Source organism: Sus scrofa, chromosome 13 (assembly GCF_054392235.1).
Source record: "Sus scrofa isolate SSC_HxYL_T2T_F1_AM1 chromosome 13, Sscrofa_HxYL_maternal_Yorkshire_Landrace_v2.0, whole genome shotgun sequence".
Taxonomy (NCBI): Eukaryota; Metazoa; Chordata; class Mammalia; order Artiodactyla; family Suidae; genus Sus; species Sus scrofa.
The window spans coordinates 209,321,472-209,346,882 of NC_139395.1; the positions used below are offsets into that span (position 1 = coordinate 209,321,472).

The window sequence follows — 25,411 nt, forward strand, 5'->3', positions numbered from 1 at the left end:
GATGTCTTGCCCATTTTTCAGACAGAACTTTAGTTCTGTCATTGGAGGTTCTATTCAGCAACTTATTTAGATCACAAAATTCTATTACATCAAATTTTTTCTTTTAAAAAATATGCATTAAGCATCTCTCTGTGTTGGGAAGTCTATTAATACAAACGGTTTGGGGTTCATACAGACCCTGGCCTCAAAGTTTGTACTATAATAGACATACTAATTGTCCATACCACCAATCTGCAATTACCATGAAGGGCACTAATAAAATTGTTATGTATTTCTCCAGTCCAACAAATAAACATGAAATGGCTCTTTTTAGATCCAAATTAATTGTCTTAATAAAAAAGGGACAATTATATTCCACAACAATGTAATACACTTAACTGTCAATGTAAAAAGCTGGAGTTCCCTTGCGGCACAACAGATTAAGGATCCAGCATTGTCACTCCAGTGGCTCCAGTTAACTCTATGGTACAGGTTCAGTCCCCGCCCTGGGCACTTCCACATACTGCGGACATGGCCAAACAAACAAAACAAAAACATAAAAAGAAGCATAAATTTTTCAGTATCAAAAGGTTAGAGAAAGTGCTTTATTTTATTAAGGGTAATTTCCTTTTCTTTGTACTTGAAAGAAAACAACCAGGAGTAACATGAAATCTGGCTGAAGAAGGAGAAGTTATTTTCCCAGTTTTATTTTCAATTTTATTTTACTAAAAACATTTAAGGCTAAATGATTGGCAAGTTCACCTGGGGCCTATGTAAAATTAAATATCAGACAGATGCCTCTAAAATCTCATGAAATGACTGTATTGTAGGAAAAGGCAGTTAAACAAGAAACCATTATATAAACTGAACAGTATTATTCCTATCTTTATTAAGTACTTATTTGAAATTTACTCACCATGAACTATCCATTCTTCTTTTAAAACTCTCTTCCCTTATTTTTTTACGACAAATGTTCAATTAGCCTTTTCTCTCAATTCCTCATTAGTCTTCTTCCCAATTCCTTATCCTTTTATTAATGCTAAAATTGCACTTTTAACCCATATTCTGTGTGTACACTTTAGCATGAACTTTCAATAAATATTGTATTTAAAAACAGTGCTTATACTCATGACTTTCAAAAGTCTTCTCTAAATATCAGCTGTAGAAATTTGACTATATATTGGATATCTCCATTTAAATTGCACCAAAATTTCGTGGTTAGTGATAAACTCATTTTCTTCTCACAAAACTGCCCCTTTTCTGTATGTCAGTCATTCAAGCCACCTACCACGGTATGATCTTGAAATCCTCTGTCATATTCCATGACTATCTCCCAACTCAGTGCATCTTGCACTATATGAACTCAATCATGTAAAACATATGTTATTAATATTCATGTCTATCCACTGCCATCACTTAACTGAGTCCTCCACCACTTTCTCCTGGATTAATGTAAGAGCCTCCCCACTGGTGACACTTCCCCAAAGGAGAGCCCTCATCTGACCTGTTCTCCATCCTGAGTCCAAATGAACATTCTGAAACACAAATCTGATTATTTTACTTTTCAGCCATTATATCTAAGTCATCAAGGTAAAGGTTAACCTCCTAAGTTGACAAATTTTTTCATCACCAAATATATTTTTGCTATTCTAGTCATTTACAATGTATTATATATTTCCTTTTATTCCATACATAAATAACAAAGGTATTACTGTACATGTTTTTGAGACTTTTTCAAGCTTCCTTTTCATTCTACAATCCTATAGCATACTTCTTTACTCATCTTATTCCAACTCATCTCCAAAACATAGGTCAAGTGTCACCATCGCCAAGGACATCCCAAGCTACTTTGACCTCCAGCTGATTTAGAACATCCTTCAGAATGCTCCTAAATTGATTGGAAAAAACTCCATCTGTAGTTCATCAGAATTTAGTATACCTGTTAGTCTGTTTATTGTCTTCCGTTACATTATTTGTTCCTTGAGGGCAAGAACTTTTATTAAAATCACATTTTATAACTTTCCTGAACAGAATGGAGTAGGCAATATATTGTTAGTTAAATAAATTATTTAATGGACAAATCCATCAAAAACAAACTTAGTGTTATCTCTGCCTTTTAGATCTTAACAGGTTTTCCATTCTTCTGCTGTCAATGTAACAAGTTTTATTTACTCCTATGTGTTTATATTCTTCTGTTCTATTAAGTGATTCAAATTTAAATTAAAGAATAATTATGGAAATTTTGATTCTGTTAATAATTTGCATCTTAGACTTCCTGCACTGGTGAGGCAGCAATTCTGTAGATTCGATTCTCCCAATAAATCCCCTAAAAAATATACAGACCAACAAAAAAAAAATATAAAAGCATATACATTTTATGCTTTCAACATAAGTGCAAGATGTAAGGTACAACAATCTTTAAATTAGAAAATTACGTACACATAAGAAGCATAAATTTCCAGTAGAGTTATTTTTTGAGTTTTATCCCTAACCCTTTATAAAGAACGAAGCAACATCAACAGAGAAATAGAGGGTCAAGGACTAAACAACAAAAATTGCCAAAAGAAAGAGAAAATCTTACCATTTACAAAATTGGTAGATCAGAGCAAACTCTAAGGAAGCACTTAAAAGAATGCTGAAATAGAGTACCAGTGAGTACCAGTCAGTTTGGGAAAGGGAATGATTCTGGGGGAAAAAAAAAAAAAAAAAAAAACTATAAGAAGGGACTGATATCCTTTGAAAACTTTAAAGAGAAGAAAACAAAGTGTGAAGGAGAATATAAGGTCCTAGAAAACAGAAAAAAAAAAAAAAAAGAGATAAACTATCAATTCCTCCCCAACAAAGCCATGCAATTAATTAGCAATGCTTGATACACTGAAGCAAGTGGAGATGTCTAAACTAGGAATATCATGAGGCACCTCAAACAAGCAGCCCCATGCACAAATTCAGAGGTGAAATGAGTCTTCATCTATGTACAGCAAATAATAAAAATAACGAAAAATGATTATCAAAGCATTCAACAAATAGCTTGCTCTCTCAGAAGCAGAAGAAAAATTTAACTAAGTACTTCACATTCCACAAAATATTTTTTATTATGAAAGATAGACATAAAATGAGTTGAAAAACTTAGGAAAGAAAATTTTTTAAAGAGTAAAATCATATCAGAATGAAGACCAAGTTCCAAAATGAATAAAGAAGTTTGCATTCAAATGAAAACAAAAGACAACTTTGAGGAAAACTAGGAAAACAATGACTATGTGGCTAAAAAATAAATAAAATGAGTTGGAAAGAAAGTGAATAAAATGGGAGATAGGCAGAAAATCACTTACATGTCAGTGAGTTTACAGCAAAAGAAAAAATGAAACTGATATTCAAAATTATAACCTAAGAAGAAATTCTAAAACTAAAAGAAACTCTCAATGTGCCTTTTAAAATAGCTATTTATTACTTGGGAAAATTGACTCACAAGAACAATTTTAAAGTATATTCTAGTTAAAATTTCTGGACATAGATTGTACTTAATGTACATAACGTACAATTTAAAAAATGATTAAAATGGTAAATTTATGTTATATATCTTTCAACACAATAACAAATAGACTTGAGAGATAAAGAAAAATGCCTTCCAGGTATTCGGGAAAAGATCAAACATTTTACAATGACAAAAGAACTAGACCCTTGTCAGATTTCTCCAGCAGAATATACAAAACTAAGCAATAATTTTGCAATATTTTAAAAAACCTCAAGGAGATAAAATGTGAACCAAGATTTTGTATCTAATTGTTTTGTCCTTCAAATATCCTAGTTATTGGAAAAATATTTTTAATTATGCAAAAACCTAGAGAATACTGGAGTCATAAACACGTCTTGATCAATCAGCTGATACTCCAACGAAGATAGCTGGAGAAACTTAAGCAAAGGACTGACTTGAGAATTGAATATATTTATTTTTTTATCTAAGACTAAACCACAGATGAAGATGTTAAGTAGGAGAATATGTAAATGTTATATAGCATAAGAAAGTAAAACTAATTCAATTAAAAGTGAAAGGAGAGGGAAGAGGAAAAGGTAGAAAAAGTTGATAGGATATTTGATTAAATAAAACATAGTTGTCGACATTAACTGTTCAAAACTGAAAAAAATAGTAAAAGTTTAAAAAAAGAAAATGAGGGGCTAAGGACATTTTTGCAAAAAATATAATTGAAACATTTCTAAATATTGAAAGAAATTTATAAAATATTAAGTTAAATATGTAGAGAAAGAAGCAAGGCAAATATAACAATACAATAGTAATTATAACATGAAATAGTTTTTCAGAGCTGGCACTAAACCTATTGCAACTTAATAAATGCAAACAAGCTTAACTTACCTTTTAAAATATTAATTGGGTTCACGAGACCAAGTATATTCCCCCAGGGAATAATATTTGGCAATATCTGGAGAGACAATTTTGATTGTTGTGACAGGGGAATTCTAAGATCTGCTTTAGTATCCATTTCCTCCTATTTAAAATAACTTGAATTATATAGCATTTTTTTCATCGTTTTAGGGCCGCATCTGTGGCATCTGTAAGTAGCCAGTCTAGGGGTAGAATGGGAGCTGCTGCTACTGGCCTATGCTACAGCCATAGCAATGCAGCATCAGAGCCATGTCTGTGATCTACGCCACAGCTCACAGCAACACTGGATCCTTAACCCACCGTGCAGGGCCAAGGATAGAACCCACATCCTCATGGATACTAGTCGGAGTCATTACTGCTGAGTCACAACAGAACTCCTTGAATTTTAAGTATATGTCTTTCTCACAGATCTTTTTGAAGGCCTAAAGAAATAATGAATAGGGTATTCTTTGAACTTTGATTATAGCACTATTCAGAGATAATGCCTTTTTGTTATTCACTTTTGTTTCTAAGTAACCTATTTATCTTAGGTTCTGATGGTTTCCTCAAATATTTGGCCTGTGAAACTTGAGAATGTTACCAAAACAATAAGCACATAGTAACTCAAACTTTATATCGAGAACTGAAGGAAACAGTCAAGTCAGCTGTAATAAAGGACTTTTTTTTTTTAAAGAAAATCAATCATTAGAACTAGAATCAGATATAATAAATATATTGGAATTAACATGCTGATAAGTTTTCATGAATATCTTTGGTCAGTTTTTATAAATTTAATTTATCATGATGTATATTAGAGTCCAAGTAGATTGTTTTCACATTTATTTCAGATTTTTCTCTTTTATAAAATACTTTATATATACCCAAAGAAGAAGAAAAATTTCAACAAACATCATATATTCATCTCCTAGCTTTAGCAATTGTTAATCTTTTGATACAATTCTTTATCCTTATTTTCTCGAGTTCTAAAGTAATGCATATGCATGCTAAAGCTTTTTATTACTTTGTTTTTAAGTTAATGAGAAAATTTCCAAGGAATAATGAATTTTTAAAAATAAACTAAAATTTTATTATTTTCACAGAGTCTCTTCAACCTTTAGATATAAAGAAAGCGAAGAAAGAGGCAGATATTAATAAAGATGAGGAGGAAGAAGATGATAAATAAATAGAAGTGAGGAAAAGGTGGAGGTGGAAGAGGTAAGGGAAAGAAATGAAGAAGGAGGAGGAAAGGATAATTATGAAATACAATATATTGGTAAATAAAAAGAAGAAACTATTGCCATAGTTTATGACTGTACTAATGAATCACAACAAGTTTAATGTCATTTTAAAAATTGGAGCTTAGGTGTTCTACCAGTAGGTTAAAGGATCTCGCATTGCTGCAGATATTCGGGTTCAATCCCTGACCCAGGAATTGCCACATGCTTCAGGTGTGGACATAATTAAAAAAAACCAAAAAACAAAGACAAACAAAAAAACAAAACTGAAGCTTAAAACGCATTCACTATGTCAGAAAAAGTTTATTATTAGACATCAGATACTGAAAGGCAAAGACTTGCTATATTATAATGATGATTCTTCATCCTATATCAAAGGAGCATTCCTGAGACTATCGCTAATCAAACAGCAACATCTAGTACATCAAGTTTTCTTCATATTAGCGTCAGAAACCAGATGGCTCAAAAAACAGTTTCATTATCAAGACAGGATAAATGAAGCATACAGGTTATGGAATAAAGTTTTCTAGATGAATCAGGATGTCTTAGAAGACTAAGTCCACAAATTATAAATTTTCAAAGATTGATTCAGTAGAAGCCAGAAGACGAGTATCCTCCATAGTAACAAGGACGGTAGCAGCCATATCCGTAGCCTCCATAACCAGAACCGTACTGGTAGCCACCATAGCCACAGCCGTAGCCCAGTCTTCGGAAACTGCCGCATCCACAGCCATAGCCGTAGCCCAGGCCTCTGCAGTAGCTGCTGTAGTAGCTCATGGTTTCAGGGGTGGTGAATGTGCCTCGGTGTTGTAGGTCAGCTTTGTGACTGTGACTGCCCAAGAGCATTTATATATATGCTGATGGGTTGGAAAGCCACACCTCTAAATATCACCCATAGAACACCTTACATGGAAACTATGTCAACTGTCTTGTTTGCTAACTTCAAACCATGCCTCCCACTTGTGTATGCAACTCCCCATTTAAAAATCATGTGATGCATTTTATTTTCTCCTTTATTTGAATTCCTAGATAATTATTCCACTCTAATAAGACACTATTCTGTTTATAAACCCCATACTTTGAGTTTCTGAGTTTCAAACTCCATAAACAAGTCTCTCTGGCTTCTGTTCTTTAAATTGTATCACATGAGATTGCATTTCCTTTGCCATTCCGGGGCTGTTAATTTTTTTCTAAGTCATGAGCGTTATCTTTCTTCTCCCAAGAATTCACATAAATCGAAGTATAATTTTCCCTGAAATACTAGCCCTATGAAAAATGACAATTAACTATGATGTATATCTTAATACAAATTGCTTTTAAAGTCAGCTGAGAAGCACATTTAGTGGTGCAATAATGCTACTGAATTTTTAAAAGGGCTGCAAAGTAAAGTCAAAGGAATTTCTCAAGCATCACCTGTCATGCAGAGTAAGCCTACTTAGTAGATATTATTGAAGATTGCATAAAAAGTCCCTCCTACCCACAAATATGTTCTTATTACAGATACTAAATTCCATTCTATCGTAGGATCATAGAATTTCAGAATTCAAAGAAACTCAAAGCTCCATTTATTTCGCTGTCCTTTATTATTTTTTAAACTGTTGAGAAAACAACTCTGATAAACAGAATCACGCAACAATGATCTTCAGTGACAGGTGAGGACTAAAACCTAAGTGCTCCAAGCCAGCCTTAGTTTATCAGGTAAATTTGAATTTTCTCCACTGCAGGTTGGAGAGTTTATTCTCCCATAGTACACAGCTGCCTTATATTTTTGTTTATTCCATTGTTTATTCCCACTATCATTAGCTATGAGTGCAAGCGACTTGATACCAGTTAGCCTGCATATATTCAGCTAGTTCTACTTTTTAAAAAAGGTCAAAATGATTGAATATCTGTCAGAGTATGTGATTTTTGAACATCATTTACATGTGCTGGTTTCCCCTACCAGTTAATTATGAGTATGGTGTTTTAGGTGCTTATATTATATCCATAATGATAGAACTTTGCCCGACTACAAATTAAAGATAACTATTAATGGTAAAGAACTACTCTATTTGACCTACTTCAGTTAGAAGAATTTAGTTTCAATCAGATTAAAGGTAATTTTTTTTTTTTAAAGACTGCTATCTCCGGTCTTTGGTAAAAGCCAAGGATTTGGTCTGATAAACCCAGTCATTTTGCCTTTTCCTCAATAACAGAGGATCTCATAAGATTCAACCTAGGAATTACTTCCTATTTTCTTGCACTTTGTTTGATGCCTAAAAGAAAAGCCAACCTTTTTGACTGTACATGAAATACAAAGGTATCTGCCTCATCTTCTCTTCTCTGCCCATACTGCTTCCCGCCCAGCACAGAAAGGACCAGACTTTCCACCATTCACCCCAGGACTCACCCTGGTTTCTGTAGAAAGACACTCTTTTCAATCTTTTATTTTTCTCAGATACAACTGCCCTTCCATCTCAAGATTTTGGTAAATATCATTGTTAAAAACTCCTTTTATTTCTTATATCAATTCTTTATTTTCTCTTTAATCCACATACTTTAAAAAATATATATTCACATAAAGGTCAGCCTTATTTTGTGGTTTTTAAACAACTGTTGAAAGTCGAACAAACTGTAAAAGGGGAAAATCCAATTCCCTCAAAATGTCTTTCAACTCAATAGACTCTGGACATCAGCCAATTTATAAAGGTAATATTACATACGCTTTCTCTGTCCCATTATAGTACTTCCAAAAACTGCAAAATGAGTACAAGAACTTGTAAACAATTTAAAAGCTGCCATAGATATTCTTCTTGGGAGATTCAGAAAAAGGAATTTTTTGGATGATTTCAATGGAGGGTACACGTGTAAATGACACGTTGATTGGAAAATAACCAGATAGGATACTTCTAGACCTCATATGTAATCTATACTTTTATTTTTAAAATTAGCAATGATAACAGATAATATATAATAAGCAATTAATATGGGCCAGGCACTATCCAAAGTTCTTTAATGTATTAAACTCAAACTTATAACAATCCTTCATAATATCACTATCCTGCTTAGTTATCTGCACAAGGTCATACAGCTAATTGGTGGTTGAGATGAGTTTCAAAACCAGTTTGCTGGCTAAAGAGCCTGTGTTTTTTGAGCTCACTACCTGACTCGTAAGTGATGCTGTTTCTATTATCAGGTGAGGGTAAAGCTGTTTGTCCTTCAGAAGGAGCACAACTTCAGAGAAAACTCTTTAACTTCTGAATAAGAAATACTTAAACTATTTAAGAAAAATATGTAATTGCTTATCAAAAGAAATTAAAAATAAATATATTAAATATTTCTTTTTAAATCTACTTCAGTTGGTTTAATAAAACTAACATGCTTCTCATAATTTAACCCTTCTTAATTGATAGAAACCCCAACATGTGTATTGGTTAATGTAATATTGTCATTTAGAAATATTTAGGGGGTGCAGCCCTAAAAGACAAATGACAAAGAAATAAAAAATAAATAAAAGACTTTTGTTGAAAGCCTTTGGGGAGTTCAGGCCATTTGAACACTTGCTGCTTGGACACTTTGCCTGATGCCCTGCAATCACTGCTACACTTTCCTTCACTATAACTCAAGGCCAGCATATTGGCTTTACTGTGCATGAGAATGTGGACCTGATATCGTTCCATACCGAGTCCACATTATTGTTAGGAACTTGTTTATTTCTGACTATATTTAGTATTAAAGGGAGTTATATGCCTTAGCGCTGGCTAAAACAACTGTTTCTCACACACCTACGTACCTTATGTTTAAAGAAATGTTTATATTAATAAACATAACAAACATAACTAGTGATATATATTAGCAAGTTAATTATTTTGGATCTACTCTGTATAGCTGAAAAGAAATAATCACCTCATAAAACTCTGAAGATTGAACACATCACAGATGTGTTGCCTCTGATCCCAACTGTATGCTCAACCCTGCCCCATAAATCTGTCTTTACACCCCCACTGGTTACTTACTGCAAATCCACAGTCATGCAGAAAATCTCTTTCTTTTTGAACACCTATCTCTCCCCCATTCTCACTGGGTCCGACCCCATTTGATTTCAAAAAGCAAACAGGCGCCAGCCAGCAGCAATTCTGAAAACTCCCGTCCGTCTCTCTCTCATCCACACATGTACTTGCTGAACTTATTTCAAATTCAATGAATGTGTGAAAAATGCTTTTAAAAAGACAAAAAAGGCCAATCATCTTCCTTTCATCCACCACATGCTCAATTTTTTGTTTGTTCCTTTATTTTTTTCCTCTTTCTTACTATTTTCCTCTTGTCAAAGAGCTTCAAAAATGGCCAGCTGTCCAAGACAGGAATCTAGAGTCATACCTGAGTTAAGCTTCTTTTTTTCTCCCTCCAAATTCAAATTAACTTTCATTCTTTCACTCAACAAATAATAGAAAACAATTACCTGCTTATTTTGGAAACAAAGTAGTAAAAAGCCAAACAAATCTCCCATCTTCAGGGGGGTAACATTTTAGTGGGGGAGACAGGCTGTAAATAAATACAGACATAATTTATACATTCAACAAATATTTACTGAGTAGCTACTTTATTCTCAATCTTTTTTTTTTTTTTCCAGACACTGGGGTGGATATTTCATGATAGCAAACAAAACTGGCAAAAGTCTCGTATTCTTGACCAGCCAATCAATCATTCAAAAACGTGTTTGATAGATAGTGGTGATTGCCAAGGACAAAATGTAGAGCAGAGATGGGAGATATGCAATGACCAGTGGGGGTATTAAAATTGCAGATAGATACAGAATAAAAACAAACTCACAGACATGGAGAACAGACCTGTGGTTGCCAAGGGGAAGGGGGAGGGAGTGGGGCAGACTGCAAGTTTGGGGTTGGTAGATGCAAATTCTTAAATTTATAATGGATAAGCAATGAAGCCCTATGGCATAGCACAGGGAACTATGTCCAGTCTCTTGTGATGGAACATGATGGAGGATAATATAAAAAAAGAATGTGTGTGGTCACTTTCCTGTACAGCAGAAATTGATACAACAGTGTAAATCAACCAGACTTTAATTTAAAAAAAAAATTTAAAAAGGAAGAAAAAAGAAACTGTGAATAGATTGGTAAGAAAGCACATTTAAAACAGGTGTATTTTATATGAAGACTAGAAAAATGAGGGAATGACCCATGTGGCTCCCTGGGTGGGGAAGGAACATGGCAGGCAGATGGAACTGAAATCACCCTCAGCAACACTATTTAAAAATAATTTCACACAAATGTCTAAGGAGGTCATTGCAGGGGCTTTGTGTTTACTCTGAATCAGGCAGGAAGTGGTTGGCCAGGGAAGTAAGAGAACATGTCTCTTGGTTAGGCAGCATGTTGAAATGCCCACCCCATCCTTCTCCTGAGGTACACATCTGGCTTTGCTCCAGCACTATGAATATGATGGGGTTTATGCTGTGATTAGTCTATTTCATGTGACACAATTAAGTAAGGGGGATTGGAGTTCCCATTCTGGTGCAGCAGAAACAAATCCAACTAGGAACCATGAGGTTGAAGGTTCGATCCCTGGCTTTGCTCAGTGGGTTAAGGATCCAGCATTGCCGTGAGCTGTGATATAGGTCATAGATGTGACTCGGATCTGATGTGGCTGTGGCTGTGGCTGTGGTATAGGCCATCAGGTGTAGCTCTGATTGGACCCTTAGCCTGGGAACTTCCATACACCATGGATATAGCCCAAAAAAAAAAAAAAAAAGAAAGAAAGAAAGAAAGAGGGATTATCTGGCTGGGCCCAACCTAATCATAAGAGCCCTAGGAAAGTAGAATTTGCTCTCTCTGATAGAAGAATAAGAGGCATAGGCTCAGGGAATGAGGAGGGTTTGGCTCGTCTTTAGTGGCTTGATGCTAGAGGGGGCCATGTGGCAAGGCATGTAAGTGTCCTCTAGTTATTAAGAGTAGCCTCAGCTGATAGTAAGTAGAGAAATAGGAACTCAAACCTACCATCATAGGAACTGGATTCTTTCAACACCAGTGTGAGCTTGGGAGCAGATTCTTCCCCAGAGCCTGCAGACAAGAATTCAACCCAGCTGGTACCTTAACGTAGCATTAGGCCACCCTGATCAGGGAACCCAGTAACATCTTGCTCGACTTCTGACCCACAGATGTGGGAGCTAAGAAATAGGTGCTATTTTAATTGATAAATTGATGGTGATTTGTTAACAGGCCATAGAAAACTAATACTTTTAACTTTTCTATCCTGAAAGCTTTTTTAAAAAAATTATTTTCTTTTACTAAGAAAAAATCTTAGAGTTCCTATATGGCACAGTGGAAATGAATCTGACTAGGAACCATGAGGTTGCAGGTTCAATTCCTGGCCTCGCTCAGCTGGTTATGGATCTGGCGTTGCTGTGAACTGTGATGAAGGTGGTAGATGCGCTCAGATCTGGCATTGCTGTGGCTGTGGCATAGGGCGGCAGCTGTGGCTCTGATTAGACCCCCAGCCTGGGAACCTCCATATGAGGCGGGTCGGCCCAAAAAAAAAAGTGTGGAAATTTCTCGGGTTTTTTTTATGCTATTTTTATTAGAGTATAGCTGATTTACAGTGTTGTGTTAATTTCTGCTGTACGTCATAATGACCCATCATATATATATATATATATATATATATATATATATATAGTGACCCATCATATATATATATATAAATATATATATATTTTTTTTCTCATACTACCTTCCATCATGGTCTATCCCAAGAAACTGGATATAGTTCCCTGTGCCTATCTATTCTAAAAGTAATAGCTTTCCCCTACCAACCCCAAACTCCTTGTCCATCCCACTCCCTCCCCGTTCCTCCTTGGCAACCACAAGTCTGTTCTCTATGTCCATGAGTTGGTTTCTATTTTGCACATAGGGTCATTTGTGCCATATTTGATATTCCACATGTAAGAGGTATCATGTGGTATTTGTCTATCTCTTTCTCACTTAATTATCCTGAATGCTTTCAACACTCAAATTCCTAAAATTAAATCATTAGCAATTGCCCTAAATTTGGTCATAAGTTTTTTGCACATTTACAATTCAGAAGGGGTTCAAGAAGAATTGAGAAAATAATACCATGATTAATTTGGAGTATCATGTATATTATTATAAATCACAGAAGTAAATATGGTAGCAGTTGAACTTCTAAGAAAGTGCTTTTATGAGTTTTACCATGGATATAAAATTAGAGCTACTTTAATGTCAATTCCATTTGTCAAATTTCAAAAGAGCATACAGTTCCTTACTCAAAGAAAGTTTTCTTTTCTGTACAGACCTGTAAAGGTAAACAATTTAGCTGCTAGTTCTAGTTATGTCACTTAATGTGACATTGGACATTGTGTTGAAATTTATTTGGAAAACTGGGATCAAAATGACTGCGTGATTCAAAAAGTTGTGAATATTAAAGAAGAAAACATATAGGACATTGCTTTGAAATAATATAATATTATCTACAAGATAAAATACTCTTAAATTTTGTTTCACAAAAGGAGAATACAATGAAAGACTGAAGCAATATATACATATTTATATGTGGCATATGGAGGTTCCCAGATAGGGGTCGAATTGGAGCTGTATCTGCTGGGCTGCACCACAGCCCCAACAACACTGGATCCAAGCCAAGTCTATGATCCACACCTCAGTTCATGGCAATGCCAGGTCCTTAACTAACTGAGCAAGGCCAGGGATCAAACCTCATGGATGCTAGTCAGATTCATTTCCACTGAGTCATGATGGGAACTCCCTAAAGCAATATATTTCTGATTAAAATATATGACCATCGAAATAATGTCTTCCTGATACAATTGGGTCTCGCACTTTAATCTTCTTTAGACTTATAATGGCTACAAAACAAGGCACTGATTCTCCTAAGTTATCTCTCTTCAATTTCATATTCCCTCTGGCAGCAACTCCTAGGTAACTGGCACCATTATTTTTGATGATGGTTATCATCTAGGAAGTTGGAAGAACATCCCAGGCAATCTAACTCCACCTTCCAATTTCTAGTTTCTAAATGAATCTTTACTGAATATGTTGAGTAACTACTCATTTACAAGAGAAACTTTCATCTAGTTATTGGTTATGGGGGAATGAGCTGCCGAGAGCACTCAGGCTAACACAAACACTACATCCTAACACACTCTAAATTCTCCCTTTTTATTATTCCTTTAAGCTCAGGCAACATCTTTGGGGGGAACTTTGGCCACAGAGCCTTGATTAGATAGCCCATCTATGGGGTCCAGTTGCTCTCAAGACATAGATCTTTCTTAAAATTGAACACAGAATTATAAGTATAAACCTATTGTCTGAATTTCCTTTTGACCTATAAGCTCATCAAGATCTCAGGACATGGGAGTTCCCATTGTGGCACAGAAGAAAGTCAAAGTATCTGATTAGTATGTATGAGGATGGGGTTCAATCCCTGGCCTCGATCAATGGGTCAATTTTCCAGAATTTCTCTGGGCTGTGGTGTAGGTCCCAGAGACAGCTTGGATCCTCCTTTGTTGTGGCTGTGGTGTAGGCAAGCGGCTGTAGCTCTGATTCAACCCTTAGCCTGGGGATTTCCATATGGCATGGGTGCACCCCCCTCAAAAAAAAAAAGTTTTTTTTTTATGCCTTTTTACCTCTGGTACTTAGTACAGGTTGGGCACATTGTGATGATAATTACTCTTGAGTGGATAGTTGAATAAATGTATGGTTACATCTGTCATGGATGGTTCCAGCATGGCATCACCAAGCACAGAAAAACTGAATAAGCTGAAGTTCTTGTTGACACAATTAGCAGCTTTTTTTTTTTTTTTTTTTTGCTTAGGTGCCAAAAACTAGTTCATATAATAATATGTTGACATGTGAACCCCTGTGTAATTATTTTGAAAAGTTCATAAAAACTTTGGTATTGGCACCTTGAACTTATTCTGCTGTGACATGCTATAGCTCATGTCTAATATTTGTCACCAAGGCTTTCCTATTTTATGAGTTAACATGCTGGAAACATGCGTTATCAATATGTTTTTGTAATCAAAGGTATTGCTTTATTTGTCATGATCATACTATGTTCTTGAAAGAAATTAAATGTAGCATATTCCAGGGTGTCTCCTTTTTTTGGATGTCATGTACTTTGATCAGTTTGGTTTATAGAATCCAAAGCTAAGAACACCATTGTCATAAATTAATATACAAGTAGGTCAGTGGTCGATTTATTTAGTGGTTATACCTTGAATGTAGTTGTCTTTCAAAAGGGCTCCTTAATTCAAAGACATTTTAAAGGAACTTTCTTCCTGAAAACTAATTTTTAAAAAAGTTCTTCAGAGAGACTATAAAGTTCCATACAATCTCCATTTGGCAGGTTTGTACTATTAGTGAAGCAACTTGAATAAAAGGTGAAGACACCATCTGGAGATACAAACAATAGGGAAGTAGAACAGCCGAGGAAAATGCAGGTAATTCCATAAGCCTAGAGACAGACATGATGCTTACATACACACACTCTGGTACCTCTGGCCCTTTAAAAAGAATCACACACTAAATTACATAAGCTTAATTATTCTGATTATCAAGGGAGCAAACCTAGTCAAGCTAGGGCATTTTGAGAAGCAAACATCTACTGTATGACAAATGTCTCTTTGGGCACCCCAAATGAGGACTTACTGAGCCTAGTATCCAAATATAACCTAGAGCTCTGGGTACCTGGAAACAAGGATGGCAACTTAGCTAATGGCTAACCAAATGCTATGTGATTGTGAAGGTTGTTTGAACTCCTTCAATGGTTGTTTAAGTGAGACCAAGAAAGCAGCCACAGTAAAAGAAATCCATTACAAACACAGCTTCCAGCAGCACAACAGAGTTGTGTCCTGCTTGGAAACAGCAAAAGACAGCAGGACGTTGAGTACAACACTGGCAAATTATGCAATAATGTTGCATAATGATCCCACTGAGAAGATATGAGGCTGGTTAAGAACAGCTGCAGCTGTGTGGATATACTTTTAACAAAATGTGAAAAGAATTGCTGGACAGTCTCTCTACCCTCATGGTTACAAGAATTTCAGGTACAACATAATTGTTGGATGTTTCACAGAGAAAACACACATAGATTTTCCAACAGACACATGCATAAACTCACTTTCGATTGCCTACATGTATGGAAATTGTATTTATAAGGAACAGACAATGACAACATATTTCAAATGCTAAAGTAAGTTTAATGTAAATTTTCACAGATTTCACATGAACAATTTGGAATGAGAGTTCTGCCAAAATATATGCCCAAAAGGAGAATTGTTACCCAAACTGTAAATCCACTCCATCCCACACTCCCCAGATTAGAATTGCAAGTTCATACGATTTTTATCAAATTGGTCCTGGTATGCTGAAATCTGGTCTATCGCAGTAACCTTGGATTGGTACATCATTCTTTCATCTGAAAGAGGCATCAATGGAATCAGGTGTCCAGATGGTAGAATCAGCAAGAGAAAAATTGGCTGAAAGCTCTCAGTCGCGAGCAAGGTTGAATGGAATGTATCTCAGTAGAAGCCAGAGGACCAGTATCTTCCATAGTAACACGGGCGGTAGCAGCCATATCTGTAGCCGCCATAGCCAGCACCGAAGCCACAGCCCAGATCTCGGAAGCAACCATAGCCACAGCCCAGACTGCCAAGGCCATAGCCCAGACTGCCAAGGCCATAGCCCAGACCGCCACAGTAGTTGCTGTAGTAATAGCTCATCTTGTTAAGAGTTGGAGATGTAGGTGAGAGCAAGGCTTTTGCTTGTAGAATATGAACTTTTCTGCTTCCTTGTGGCCTTTTATACACCCTCGGTAGGAGGTGTGACAAACCACAAGCAATCATGCCTTGCATTTTATAAGCTAATTTGCATGAAAACCAGGTCATTAATATTGTGTTCTTTTAGAGGAGAGGCCCTCACTCCCATTAGTGTTGGAATTCCTTTACTGTTGCCTCTAAATTCTTGAAGGTGTATCATTTACCTTTAGCAATAAAAGTTTTACTGTCGTACTTCATCTTTGTAACCAAGCTTCATGAGTTTGCATAACTTGAGAGCCACACATATTTTTTAGGCTTATCTTGAAGTAATAACTTCATCCTCCTGTAGACTTAAAGCACAGATTTGCAGACTCAAGGTCACAATAAGATCTTATCTTGTTATCACCAACAATTTCTTGGCTTTGTTGTTGTTGTTTCTTTGTCTGTTTGGCTTGTGTAGTGTAATCCCATTTTACTTTATTTTTTAAAAATGTTATTGGAGTATGGTTGACCTACAATGTCATAAGTTTCAGGTGTACAGCAAGGTGAATCAGTCTTACGTATATGTGTGTCCATTCTTTCTTAGATTCTTTTCCCATGGAGATTATTACAGAATGTTGAGTAGATTTCCCTATGATACACAGTAGATCCTTGTTAGTTATCCATCCCACAAACAGTAGTACGTATATGTCAATCCCAAGCCCCCAATTCATATCCCCCATTTCCTCTCTGGTAATCATGAGTTTGATTTCAAAATCTGTGAGTCTATTTCTGTTTTGTAAATAGTTTGTTTACATCATGTTTATTAGATTCCACATAGAAGTAATATCACAATATTTATCTGTATGTCTGACTTAGTAGACTTAGTATGATAATCTCTAGGTATATCCATGTTGCTTCAAATGGCATTATTTCATTATTTTTCATATATACATTCCATTGTATATATGTGCTACATCTTTATCCATTCATTTTTTGGTGGATGTTTAGGTTGCTTCCGTGTCTTGGCTATTGTAACTCATGCTGCAATAAACATTGAAGTATATGTATTTTTTTCAAATTATGCTTTTCTCTAGATATATGCCCAAGAGTGGGATTTTTTTGAGGAAGCTCCATACTTGTTCCCCATAGTGGTTGTACCAGCTTACATTACCACTGACAGTGTAACAGTGTTCCCTTCTCTCCATCATTCATTGTTTGTAGACTTTTTGATGATGGCCATTCTGACTGGTGTGAGGTGATACAGAGAAATCAAATGATTAGATATATACTGCTTTTGATTTTGTTATTTTTTTGACCAGGCTGACTTTGACATTTGCAAATAATGCTTTTAAACTATTTAGAACACCATCACTCTTATTGGTTTTTATGTTTTTATGTGGTTATGTGATGTTTATTATGCTCATCAACATTTTTTAAGCATGAGATGTCTAAAATATGTTTTCCAATAGAAAATATGTATATAATTTTTGTGTGAGCACAACACCTGTAAATGTTATGGTTAATGTAACATGTGCATATTTGAGGTATATAAAATAAAATGTGTATATTGTGGAGTATATTTAGTATACTAATATCTAAAATACACTTATCCTTTGTTAATTAAACACTTCCCATAGTCTCTTTAAGTGATTTCCTGAATAGCTCCTAGTAAAATCCTAAGTTTAGGAAAAGATACATTAAGAAGTATTTATCCAGGAGTTCCCACTGTGGCTCAGTGGGTTATGAACCTGACTAGTGTCCACAAGGATGCAGGTTTGATCCCTGGCCTCACTCAGTGGATTAATGATCAGCATTGTCATGAGCTGTGGTATAGGTCACAAACGTGACCCAGATCTAGTGTTGATGTGGCTGTGAATAAGCTGGCAGCTGCAGCCCCTATTTGGCCCCTAGCCTAGGAATTTCCATATGCCCCAGGTGTGGCCCTACAAAGCAAACATAAATAAGTAATAGAAGTATTTATCTAATGCTGTGAAGATCATGTAAAACATCAATAATACAATATGAAGGGTCAATGATATTTTAAGTTCTAGACCAGGGATTTTAAATATGTAAAAATAATAAATAATGATACATTCTCATTGGGTCCTGCCTGGCAAAATAGTCTAAGAGGTATTGTATAATGTACATTTTTTAAGCATGAGATGTCTAAAATATGTTTCTTTATTGCCATAGACATTATCCAACTGTACTTCTATTTTTGTCAATAAAATATGTTTCCATTTCTATCTAGGTTGTTGCTGATGATATAAAGAATGATGATGGTACAAAGACCAATGATATAAATATCACAGGAAAACTCTATTTGCCACAGAAAGGATCAGAATTTTTGTGAGATGGAATTATTAGAGGCAAAACACGTTAATTTTCTATGAATGGATATTTTATTTATTTATTTATTTATTTATTTATTTATTTATTTATTTATTTTGTCTTTCTGTCTTTTCTAGGGCCGCACCTGTGGCATATGGAGGTTCCCAGGCTAGGGATCTAGTCAGAGCTGTAGCCACTGGCCTACGCCAGAGCCACAGCAATGCTGGATCCGAGCCTCATCTCCGACCTACACTACAGCTCATGGCAGCACCAGATCCTTAACCCACTGAGCGAAGCCAGGGATAAAACCCACAACCTCAAGGTTCCTAGTCAGATTCGTTAACCACTGAGCCACAACAGGAACTCCTGGATAGATATTTTAAAAACCATATAATATTAAATCTCTAGATCTTGAGATAATTCCAATTGTGATAATAATTAGAAAAGATAAAGATATATCTATTAAATAACTGTATGAACATATTGCTATAGGAAAGCTAATTTTTCTTTATCATTTATTGTCCAAGAAAATTGCTTCAATTTAATATACTATTAAATTATATTTTCAATGTTAAAACCATGTTTGTACATTATGAATGAACACTGAAATTATGCAAGGATTTCCACAATTACCACTCTTATCTTCCTGTAGAGGATATCAATGCACCTGGAAAAGAAAATAGACTGAGAAATGATATAGTGGAATGTAAATATCCTTATAAAATTTATGATAAGGTCACGTTTGGAAAACACAAGAAAATCAAATCAACTACTTCTAAGAGTATATTACATAATTAAAGGCTTTTAAGTATACTAGAAAAGGCTTTTAGAAAGTTTAAGTGAATACTAGCTTTTTCCAATTTCAATAACAGTATCAAATAGAGCAATGGATTTAACATGAAATTTGCGTAACATTGGTGAAAAACTTTATAGAAGGATACACAATACTTGAATGAAGGAAACCTATGCCATCTATTTCATTGTTTGAGAAGATAAAATATATAAATGATCACAATTTTCCTTTTTAATTCATAAATATAATAGGATCCTAATAAATATCACAGTGTAATTTTTGGTAAACTTTCCAAAATTATCTTAATATTTATGAGATACTTATAAGATGATTTTCCACACTAGAACATTTTCAGCAGATATTAAAATATAGAAAAGAAAACAGCATGACATTATTGTTAGATTTAAAAGCTTATGGGAATACAATAAAAAATCAAGTTTTATCAGGTTTATTTCCTATTGTTTTATTTAGGAATTTTAGAAATACAAAGAATTATTAATCTGATTGAATTTTGTTTATTTTTGTGATATATTTTTAAGTACAAAAATGTTAAGAAATACTTTACAAAATGTATTTCCATGTTGGTTTTTCTGATCTTTGAACATCTAGGGGTAAATACTTTGGAAAGTTTTATTAGGAATATTTTTATTGCTTTCATAGTATATTGATCAAATTAAATTGTCCACTCCTTTTTGAAATACTTATGGACTAAAACATGATTTTTATTCAGACATTTTCAATTTCCTAGCATGCAACCTGAATGCTGTTGTACTAATTTGAAGGAAAAAACACTGCTGCTGCCATCGTTCTATCTTCTTGCTCATATTTAATTTCTTTATACATATATACATACATTCCCAAAACTTACATCACAAAGTTTTTTTCCTATTTGATTTCTCCAATCTGTGGATTGATTTATCAACTCTATTCATTTTCTACATTTTAATTTTTTAATTTTTTTCTTAATTTTTATTATTTCTTCTTATTCATTTTTAATAGCCTTTTTACCCTTTTCTTGACTTTTGAACCATTTATCTCCTAATTTCACTCCTCTATTGTTACTCTGAATTAATGAACATATACTATACATGTTGAAGTACAAATGTATATTTTTATATGCAGATCTCATTTTCTAAGTGTTTTATTGTTTCATTCTTGAGTTTTTTCTTCCATCCATTAAACTACACATTTCGGTAAAGTTTTTATTAAATTAATCTCTAATTTTCTAGTGTCATTGGTTGATAATAAAAGCAGAATTTTGTGTTTCTGTTAATTTGCTTATTTCTAATATTTCCCTTCCTGTTATATCAAGGTCTATTATTTGACTTACAATTGGCAATCACTGCTGTACCTTTATTACCAACCACACGCCTCAATGTGTAGTAATAGATCTCGACTATGTATTGCTTTTAATTTATACTTTATTTCATAAGACCTTTGCTATACTTATTTTAATTCTGTTTCACCATTTATATTTTTGGCTATCTTTTCATTTTATCAGAATATAGTTTATTTTAGTCTTGTGTCAATTTCTGCTGTACAGCATAGTAAACCAGTTGCTATAAAGTAGTAATACTTACACAGGGTCACAAAGTTCTCAAAAGTATGTATTATTCAACATACCAAACTTTTGGAAATTGTGAATATTATTGTCACAAAAAAAAGTGTATGAACACAGCATTTTAAACATAGTTGCTAGAGATGTATGGCCAGACAGTAAATAATTCAAGGTACCTGAAGTTAATAGAAGCTAAGTTAAATGATTTCATAGGCCACACATCTTATGGTCCAGGGTGGGATACCGAAATTTCTAAACTTTTGAGATACTGAAGGATTTCTTTAAATAGCAAAAGACATTAATCTTACTATTTCCAATTTCCCTTCACCCACAGACAAAAGCAAGATAGCATTTATCCTACATATTATCACAGTCACCTCTTTGAGTTATGTAATTACTTACAGAAGGGGCTAAATAGATGAACTACTTGAAAACCAAAGTCAGCATTGAAAGAAAGGAAATTCATCTCATTTTTCCACAGGCTTAACACTGGGGTATTATTAGAGTAATAACTCTAGTCAGTAAGAACATCTTGACTAGTTTCCTAGGCATACAGAGCAAACAGTTCATCTAGAAAAGTCAAAAAGTATTGACTTTGGTATGATGTGATAGGGGGTATTGAAGCTTTAGTGAGGTTCTATGGTATGTTGCAGTTACACTGAGGAACACATGTCTTCTTCAAGGCAAAAATGACCTTAATATAGGACTTAAACTACTTCTAGTCACATTAGGATGATCAAATACATTGTGTAATGAATTTATTAAGTTATACTAGTCTTATGTCATTAACCATTCAGTTTATGTAACTCCCTATGTTCTGATTCTGACCCAGAACATAACTTTCTGATTATATTCAGTCTTAATAATTCTTACAGAAAAAGAGTAAGCTAATTATATTGGGTTTAAGTCCTTTGGCCATTCTGACAGTGATTTCTCAGGGTAAATGAACAAATTGTCTTCTCAATATGATTCCATTCCCCAGATAAAATGGGCTTTGGGTATTTCCATTTCCCTGTAACAGTAATTTGTCTCTGTAAATTAATAAAATTATCAGATTATAATTCACATTTCCATGTAGGTTAACTAAGAGGAGAATTCATGAATCAAGTACACTCTAGTATTACATTTTCTGCAACGATTATTTCTTTTCATATATTAATGGGTTGGATTTATTTTTTATAGATGATTCACTTGAACTACTTAATGTTTGTCAGCCCCTGAGAAATAGATTTATTCTCAATATACTAAAGGAAACAAAATATCTCATTGAGCCTACAATTTTGAAGAGGGATAAATTTATCAGGGCAATTACTATTTTCTAGGAGATTTCTATTTAACTTTTTCTTCTGGGGAGGTTCTAGATACATTTCTCCGACCTCTGTGAACTAAGAAGAATCAATTGCACAGTGACATTATTTTTGTGAGTACATATCTGGGGCTAAACCCAGCACCTACTGGACTCCAGGAAACATATTAACAAGTCCATTTTAATGCATTTATTAGGCGATATTTTTGGACTACCCTAGACAGATGCGCGTGAAGACATATAGGATCCATTACTGCAACGGCCCCTGTACATGCCTTGTGATGTTCCACTAACTCAGCTTCCGTAGCAATGATAAATTGCTTCTGCTCCCATTAGTACAGGTTTCTCCTTAGGTGTATTAGTAGGTTAAATATCGTATTTTCCTTTGCAACTGGATGTCTTTGCTTAATTCATTAAATTTATTTTGTCTCTCTCTCTGTCATCTGTTTTTTCTCCACCCCCACCCCCCAAAACATATGCAGTTCTTCTGGGCCAGATACAGATCCCAGCCATAGTTACGACCTGAGCTGCGGCTGCAGCAATGCCGGATCTTTAATCCACTGTCCCAGGTTGGGGATTGAACCGTCATCCCAGGGCTCCCAAGACGTCACTGATCCTGTTGCACCACAGAAGAAACAGTCATATATATATATATATATATATATATATATATATTTTTTTTTTTTTTTGGCTGCATCAGCAGAGAGCAGAAATTCCCAGGCCAAGGATCGAACTCAAGCTACAGCAGTGACAAGAGCCACAGCATTGACAAGACCCACAACAGTTTCAACCCCAGGCACTTAATCCACTCAGCCACAGAGACTCTTCCCTTTATACCATTTTAACCCCGTAAATCTCCATCAGGGCTATCTCGCCTTTTATTTATAGTGTTTGAAATTTCTCCCTTATACTCTACTACTTAGATGACTTTTATGATGTTACTAAGACAATCTCTCCCATGTTGGTATCCTGGAAGCCTGAGATGGTTCTCATATAAACATTAACGTAAAAGTACAGCATAAACTACATCAGGAACCTGAGTGCAGTGGATAATTCTGAGTTTACGCTAAATCTTTCCTTTCAGACCAAAAATAGGGTGATCCAAAATCTATAGTATTTCAGTATTATGAATGCTATCCTCATATTCTAAAATAAAGGGGAGGGGGAAGTCCCGTTCTGACTCAGAGGTTAATGAATCCGACTAGGAACCATGAGGTTGCAGGTTTGATTCCAGGCATCACTCAGTGGGTTGGGGATCCTGCGTTGCCGTGAGCTGTGGTGTAGGTCACAGAAGCGGCTTAGATCCTGCATTGCTCTGGCTGTGGCGTGGGTCTGTGTCTACAGCTCCAATTCTACCCTTAGCCTAGGAACCTGCATATGCTGTGGGTGTGGCCCTAAAAAGCAAAAAATAAATAAATAAATAAATAAATAAATTAAAATAAAGGGGAGAAACCCCTTTAACAGACAACAGTGACTTTCACAAAATTCTCCTATAAACATAGCTGATTTTTGAACCATGTGGCTTCCCACTCAACCATATCAGAATTCCTGAATTTCTGGCCCTTTTCTGGAAATGTAATCTGGAATCAGTGAGATAAAAGAGTTGTCTGAACTTAATGAGAGGAATAAAATTTATACAGGACCCTTCAAAGTTAAGCTCTCTGAGCTCTATGGTAGGATCTTGTTTATTCCCTCCATGTATAACAGCTTATGAAAATTTTCTGTATCAGCTATTAAAATAAAACTACCTCAATAAATGAAGTTTACATAAGATTAAAGTGATAAATTCTAAATATAATGGAGGTTATCCATTGAGTTTGTCCAATCTAGTGGATGAAGTTGACATTCTAAAGTTTTTCATGTTGTCAATGAGAATATATCTGCCATTGTTTGGATGAAACATAAACCAGTAGGTATAAATCCAAAGATAAATGAGTCCAAAGGGGTAAAATACACTGTAAGACGTTAAGTTGAATTCATAGGAACAATGTGTTCCAAGGTAGCATGACTCAGAGCAGCTGTATCCATACACCCTGTAGCACACAGTTTTAAGAATGTAAGTTTCCTCTGAGAACTACCTACACAAGATCTTTTATATACGTGCAGGAGAGGGGATATAAAGCAAGCACCCTTTCACAGTCTATGGACTAATTGTATGGGGAAAATATCATAATATAATTTTTTAGACAAGAGGAGGTCTGCATGCTTATTAAAATTAAGATTACTTTGCTCTTATATCATGTACATTTACTGAAAAGTAATTATGTTGGTTACAAAGTTTTTGCTTCCTTACTACAGGGCAAGATAATAACAAGACATCTCTCAACTCTCAGTCCCAAGCATTTGAACCTCTTCTATGTGCCAGACAAGATATGGTTGATTATCTCTAGCTGATAAATGATTGCAATCAGAAAAGATGAAAAGCATATTTGTAAAATCACATAATATTTATTTCCAAAAGAAGAATTTTCTCACTCAAATAATTTTAATTGGAGATGTGTGGAATTACTAAAATAGTATGATTCCAAAAGAAAAAAAATCTTGGAGATACTTCTCACTCAATTCAGATCCTGCAGATAATGTTCTAAAATAATTCAAGTGTAGGTCTGGATTAGTTTATTTTTTGATAATTGATAGGATGATGAACATCAGAAAAACAGCTACCACTTCACAAAGGTTAGTCCAAGGGGATTCCTTAGTGGAATCCAAAGTACTAACATCTGCTACCACAAGAAGGATGACAACAATTGCAATTATGCCACTCAGAGTCATAGCTGAAGCTGAGCCAACCTCACCACAGCCATACCTATAGCCCAAGCCACCATAACTGTTGCTATAATAGAACATGATCAGGAGTGAAGGGTTAACCTAAAGAATAGAGTTAGTTTCCTAGGCTTAAATGTCATCACCTGCACATGACCTTTTATATGCTCGGTAGTGGGTATAGCAAACCAGAGACTCCCCTCGTCTCCTTATGATAGAGCTTGAATAACTCGTCATTTCTAAATTCTTCTCTCTTCTTCCTTCAAACAATTCAGCATGTCCACACTGCTGCATCCTGAC

The 25,411-nt window shown here is 34.9% G+C and overlaps 2 protein-coding genes across 3 annotated transcripts; both read right to left on the reverse strand.

Annotated features, from left to right (window-relative positions):
• Positions 1-5,939: 5,939 nt before the first annotated feature.
• Positions 5,940-6,369, reverse strand: LOC146397862 (keratin-associated protein 19-3-like). Its single transcript, XM_084987285.1, has one exon. The coding sequence runs from the start codon at positions 6,367-6,369 to the stop codon at positions 6,181-6,183; it is 189 nt and encodes a 62-aa protein (XP_084843411.1). The 3' UTR covers positions 5,940-6,180.
• A 9,612-nt stretch (positions 6,370-15,981) lies between these two features.
• Positions 15,982-25,195, reverse strand: LOC146397863 (keratin-associated protein 20-1-like). Of its 2 annotated transcripts, XM_084987284.1 has the most exons (2): positions 25,147-25,195; positions 15,982-16,239 (listed from the first exon to the last, which is right to left on the reverse strand). In XM_084987284.1, the coding sequence occupies exons 1-2, from the start codon at positions 25,193-25,195 to the stop codon at positions 16,142-16,144; spliced, it is 147 nt and encodes a 48-aa protein (XP_084843410.1). In that variant the 3' UTR covers positions 15,982-16,141. The 2 variants fall into 2 exon arrangements, with proteins under 2 accessions (XP_084843410.1, XP_084843409.1); XM_084987283.1 differs by lacking the exon at positions 25,147-25,195 and having other exon boundaries at positions 15,982-16,361.
• Positions 25,196-25,411: the final 216 nt, after the last annotated feature.